The 6,000-nt window shown below is 43.1% G+C and overlaps 1 protein-coding gene across 5 annotated transcripts in view; it reads right to left on the bottom strand.

Moving 5' to 3' along the window:
- Nucleotides 1–3,954: 3,954 nt before the first annotated feature.
- The window catches only part of Rufy3 (RUN and FYVE domain containing 3), a 79,266-nt gene continuing 77,220 nt past the window's right edge, over nt 3,955–6,000 (bottom strand). For 4 of the 5 annotated variants that reach the window (XM_040747357.1, XM_040747361.1, XM_040747359.1 and 1 more), the window contains one exon: nt 3,955–5,470. In XM_040747357.1, coding sequence (XP_040603291.1) covers nt 5,327–5,470 — 144 coding nt within the window. In that variant the 3' untranslated portion in view covers nt 3,955–5,326. Of the gene's footprint in view, nt 5,502–6,000 lie in introns of all 5 variants that reach the window. The other variant, XM_040747358.1, reaches the window with a different exon arrangement.

The following is a 6,000-nucleotide window of genomic DNA, read 5'->3' as shown; positions in this document are numbered from 1 at the left end:
AAAAAAAAAAAAAAAAAAAAAAAAAAAAAAGAAAGAAAAATAGAGTTAGTCCATATGGCAGGTAACTGGTCTGCTTTGGCCTAACAAAGGTGACATGCCACGACCCTGCTTATTGGTTGGCATAACATTCCCCTTAGCATCCTGTGTTCTCAGCAGGTTTCACCTGGAGATTCTTCTTCTACTAGGTATTATATACTATTCACCATATAATTTAAAACACTACATTTTGGACATTCTGAGAATGGGGAAGGGTTCACATTCAATTGGTGACAGGACTGTGACGTATAGGCAAGTTCCAGTTCAGAGGCTTTGACAAATAGAACTTCTCTAATGAGTAAATACTTCTGCCCCTATTTACTAGATGAGGAAGTATTTTCATAAGCTTCTAGGTGGGGAATAAAGTGGCTGTAAACTCTAAAATGCAGGTTTGTGTGGACATGTTTTCAGTTTGGGGTGAGTATTGATGGGGGTGCTAGCTGGGTTGTATGCTGGAAGGTTCTTAAACCTGGCTTCACTGTTGTAGTCCCACCCAGGTGAATGGGGAGCCTTGTGGCTCTGTGTCTGCGGTGTTCGGCAGCATTATTTTGGGTTTTAAGTTTTCTAATAGGGAGTATTGTTTTTGTTTGAATTCCAGTTCAATAATGATATCATGTATTTTTTTTATATATGTACAGCCATCTGAAGATCTTATGTGGGAGTCTCTGTTCAGGACTTTGTACATACTTAGTACCATCTGTAGACTGTCTCTGTGGAAGTTTGTCTAGGCCCAATTTTAAAATTCTTACTGGGTATTAGGAAACATGAAGATTTCAGTCTAAAGTCTTTATGAAAAGAATAGTGGTTGTTTGTTTTAAGAAAATAGCAGTGAAGGGTATACTCTGGGCAGCCCACTTCCCTTCATATACTATACATGAAGATTTCAGTCTAAAGTCTTTATGAAAAGAATAGTGGTTGTTTGTTTGTTTGTTTTAATAGCAGTGAAGGGTATACTCTGGGCAGCCCACTTCCCTTCATATACTATACATGAAGATTTCAGTCTAAAGTCTTTATGAAAAGAATAGTGGTTGTTTGTTTGTTTGTTTTAATAGCAGTGAAGGGTATACTCTGGGCAGCCCACTTCCCTTCATATACTATACATTTAGTTCTCAGGCTAATCCATTACCAGCTTCTTAGTGAAGCACACTGATTTTTCCATCTATAAGCAAATACTAGACACATGATTTCTTTTAATTATAAATTTAAAAGGGGTAGTATACATAGTACTTTGACCCCTCCCCCCACTTAACCAACCTAAAGATGTGTGTGAGAGAGAGAGGAGAGAGAGAAATCCATGCGCTATGGTGTGTGTATAGGTCAGAAGACAACTTTCAGGAGTTGGTTCCTCCTATGGTGGGACCAGGTTATCAGGTTTGTGCAGCACCAGCTTTAACAGCTGAGCTACCTCACTAGCCTGATTATATCTGTGTTAAAAAAAGAAACACAACACTTGCTTTCTCTGGGTGGTATAATGAGGATGTATGTAATTAACACATCTTGTACTGATGGCCATGTTTAATTGCTTCTGGTGTTTGGCTGTGAAAATGCTGAAATGAATTATCTGCATGAATGTGTGCCCTGGGTAGACCTAAGTTTCTCTGTGGGGTAAGTGGTGAAGTGTATGTGCAGTGTACGTCTTCAACTACAGTCTGAAGTTCCAGTGGACCATAGCAGACCTGCAAGAACCTTTTGCCCACAGGCTTTTACCACTGCAAGTCTACGGTTCAGGAACAGGCTCTGTTACTTGACAGTGTTCCTCCACAGTTCAATGTCTTAGGAGCCTCTTTCCACTTTCCTTTCTCTTAAATAAGCCTTCACTACAGACGGTTGCTCTCCATATAGCTGCAAGTTGCCAGTTTATAGGCAACATTGTTTCATATACAGTCCCTGTCCATTAATTTTTGTCATTTAAGAGATAGGGCTCTCTGTCAGGATTGGTGGCACATGCCTCTAATCATAGCAGTCAGGAGGCTGAGGCAGGATCATGAGTTTGTGGCCAGCCGAAGCTACACAGTGAGACCCTGTCTTGGTACAATCTCTTGTCCAGGCTCCTTCCAAATCCCTGAACAATTCTCGAGTGTGAGGCTCCTAAGGAGCTGGGACTGTAGGTCCATTCCACTTTGTGAGATCTTTTTTTCTCCCCAATTTAAAACCCTAAATAACAATCGATTTACTTAGATCAGTAAGCATTTCATTTAAAGAAAACTTAAAAGTTAATTCCTAAAAAATTTCTATTTTCTGGAATGTCAAAGGACGCTTTGAGTCAAGACCAGTCTTTACTGTGCCTGTTTTGCTCTACAACTTTCTTTTTCCAAATGAAAGTTTAAAGCATACTTAGTATTTGTATTTCCAGTGTGCTTTGTACTCATTGCTCAAATGCTACAAGTAACGCCATGCTACACTGTCGTGCCTGTCCATCCATCAATCCTTTGTTGTGTTTTAGAGAAGGGGTTTCTCTGTGTAATAGCCCTAGCTGTCCTGGAGCTTGCTCTGAAGACCTGTCTGGCCTTAAACTCACAGAGATCCACCTGTCTCCCCACCCCCAGTGCTGGGATTAAAGACATGCGCCACCACCGCCCGGCCATGCATCAGTCTTTTCCATGTGTAGATGATTGACTCCTGAGCTCAGCACTTGTATTTTAAGTGAGAATCACAGGCAGGTGGAACATGTTAGTGCCACCAGCTGGGGTACATTCACTGTAACAGTTTATCTTCTCCACCCCTGCCACAGTCAAGACAGGACATTATAGGACACTCATCCGCTGACTTTTCTTTGTTGAAGACAAATTAATCATCTGTATACTATTTGAATTTTTTTTTCTTTTTTTTGGTTTTTCGAGACAGGGTTTCTCTGTGGCTTTGGAGGCTGTCCTGGAACTCACTCTGTAGACCAGGCTGGCCTCGAACTCACAGAGATCCACCTGCCTCTGCCTCCCGAGTGCTGGGATTAAAGGCGTGGGCTACCAACGCCCGGCCTCTATTTGAATTTTCTGATTACTGGATTATTTTTGATGTTTACTGTTAAGTTTCCTCAAATCTGGTCATTACTAATGCTTTTTTTTTTTCTGAGAGAGGGTTTCTCTGTATTGTTTTGGAGATGTCCTGGAAACTAGCTCTGTAGACCAGGCTGGCCTTGAACTCACAGAGATCCGCCTCTGCCTCCTGAGTGCTGGGATTAAAGATGTGTGCCACCAACGCCTGGCTAGTCTTACTGTCATTTCGTTGATGCTGTTGTTAATGTCAGCGAGAAATTTTAAAGGAAGAGTCCCTAGGGATGATTACATTTGAGTATCCATGACTTGGTCCCTTGCTTTTGGAATCGTGATACAAAATAACGGCCACAGAGTTTGGGGCTGTTTAAAAAGGCAGAACGACTGAGGTCCCTATTGTCAACTTTCTTACACTCCATGCTATGCTGCTGCCTCCTAACTCAAAACTCATTTGAACTTTTCCCCTCACTTATAGTTCCTCAGACTGCTGGCTTCTGTAGGTGACCAAAAACAGTATGAACAAATGACCACCAAAAATTTTTTCGCATGCCAGGTAGTGGTGGCACATGCCTTTAATCCCAGCACTCCGGAGGCAGAGGCAGGCAGATCTCTGAGTTTGGGGTCAACTTGGTCTACAAAGGAAGTTCCAGGACAGCCAGAACTACAGTGAAACCCTGCCTCAAAACCCCCACCACCCCAAAATTTTTTTTTGCAGTTGTTAAGAGCACTGGCTGCTCTTTCAGGTCTGGGGTTCAGTTCTCGGCAGCCACAGGGCAGCTCCCAGCTGTCTCTAATTCTGGTTCCAGGGGAACTGATCCCTGCTTGGACAAACATACCCACAGGACAAACATATGCAGGGGCAGAATACTCATTCACATAAAAACATTAAAATTTTCTTTTAAAGAGAAAAGGCAACAAACACAATAGGTTAGAATTACTAATTTTATTTTCCCCCTAATAATACTCTCAAATTTCAGCTTCACCAGCAGGTCAAACTTCTGAAGTAACGACTCTCCCAGGCTTTAACCCTTTTCAGGAGACAGAATCTGTCACCGTTCATCATTTACCAGAATTCCAAGCGTGTTTTCCTGAGTCTTATTGGAATCAAATAATCCAGACATGCAACATAATCATGGTAATTAAACCATCTCTTTCCATCCATTGCTTGTTCAGTGTGCGCCCCCTCTTTTCTACAGAGGGTTTATTGTGAAGAGATGTTTGAATATTGTCCTTTCCAAGAACCCCGCCTACAGGTTCTGGTCTATAGTTCAGAATAAGAACTTTTTTCGAGACAAGGTTTCTCTGTAGCTTTGGAGCCTGTCCTGGAACTCACTCTGTAGATCAGGCTGGCTTCTAACTTACACAGATCCCTCTGCCTTTGCCTCCCAAGTGTTGGGACTAAAGGTGTGCACCAACACCCACCCAGAGCAGAATAAGGCCTTGTTATCAAATAAATAGTTTAGTACATATTGAGCTGCGGTCCTCAGCCATTAACAAACTGAGCGTTGATGGTATGTGTACCTGACTAAGCTTTATTTTATAATCGTCTACTTGCAAGGGGGAGGGACAGGGCAAGAGGCTTGCTGTGGTTGGGACTCTGAAAAGAGCAGACTTCTGGAGATATTAGGTGGAAAAGTGGCAAAGACAGATGTCCTTGTCATACAAAGAAAACCCTTGTAGGTAAGACCAAAAAAAAAAATTCTGGTCCTGAAATAATGCATTACAATATTGTTACCAATACATTCAGGATTTATATTACTCTTAATTTCTTTCCCTGAGGTTGGATTCACAGTTCAGTAGATTGAAGAGGTAGGTAGTAGGAGGGAAGAGTCTACCACTGTGTGTCCAGCAGCACCTGGGCAACCTTGTTACTTTTATCTCTGTTAACACCTATGTTACCCCTCAATGGAAATGTAATGCTTCTTTCCATCCTCTCTGGCAGTGATGCTGAGGTCGGGGCCTCACACTTGCTAGGCAGTGCTTTCCCACTCAGCTGCAGCCCGGCTTTATCCTTCGTGAAAATACCAAAGCCCAGAGACGTGCCTCAAAACCCCCCAGAGTGGGCTTGTCTAGGTGTGGAAGAGAAAGGCTCAGCAGCTTTTATTTATACACTCATCAGAGATGAGCAAAGGTCCGAGCACCTACAATCACTGCCTCCCCCACGGACCTGGCTTACTTCTATCTGCTCTACTGGCTACGGTTGCTTTTGCGGAGGGCTTCGAGGGGATGGTGCATCTAACGTCGTGGAGGGAGAGGCCCATCCAGCATTAACATTCTGGCTTTGGTCTTGGCCTTCAGTCTTAGGATGGGCTGGTGGAATACTGCTTCATCAGCTGCTTGTGACAAGAGTTACACACTCGCTCAGGCTTGATGCTTGAAGGAAGAGGCAGTTCATTTGTCATGCAGGCATCACAGAAGCTTCCTCTGCAGTTTGTACATTGGCTCTGCAAGATGGAGGGGGGGCACAAGAACAAGCTAAGGACAGAAAGGGTCAAACACAGAATTACCTAATGCACAATCAAGTACAGCAGGCTGCTGTGTGCCAAATGGTCCTACCAGAAGGGGCATGAGGTCAGCTATTACATCTAAATGCTATCACAATCCCAAGAGCAAGGATAACAGTATTCAGTCTCTGGAGTACACTTTGTGCTTTCGATCCCTACAGTCACTTTTGGGCAGACTAATTCTAAATGCTAGCAAATATCTAAGCACACTGAAACTCTAAATAAGGTAGTGAACTAGCAATGGTTTGGAGAAGCTGAGGTTTACAGTGTGATGCATATCAACTCAAAAGTCCCCAGAAGCCCAATGCTTCTCGGATGCCCCACAAGCACAACTCCTATCCTGCTACCTGCATCTTGCTTCTAGAGAAGCTAGTCTGTATAAACATTCTGAACCTTTGGCAGCCAGGCAATGTGTTGCCACAGAGTGCCACCAGGGAAACACAACAGGGTCACACAAGCAGCTCTTCATA

This window comes from Mesocricetus auratus, unplaced genomic scaffold (genome assembly GCF_017639785.1).
Source record: "Mesocricetus auratus isolate SY011 unplaced genomic scaffold, BCM_Maur_2.0 Super-Scaffold_100006, whole genome shotgun sequence".
In the NCBI taxonomy this organism is placed as follows: domain Eukaryota; kingdom Metazoa; phylum Chordata; class Mammalia; order Rodentia; family Cricetidae; genus Mesocricetus; species Mesocricetus auratus.
The sequence above is the reverse complement of the archived record's forward strand: the minus strand, read 5'-3'. Positions and strand labels throughout refer to the sequence as shown.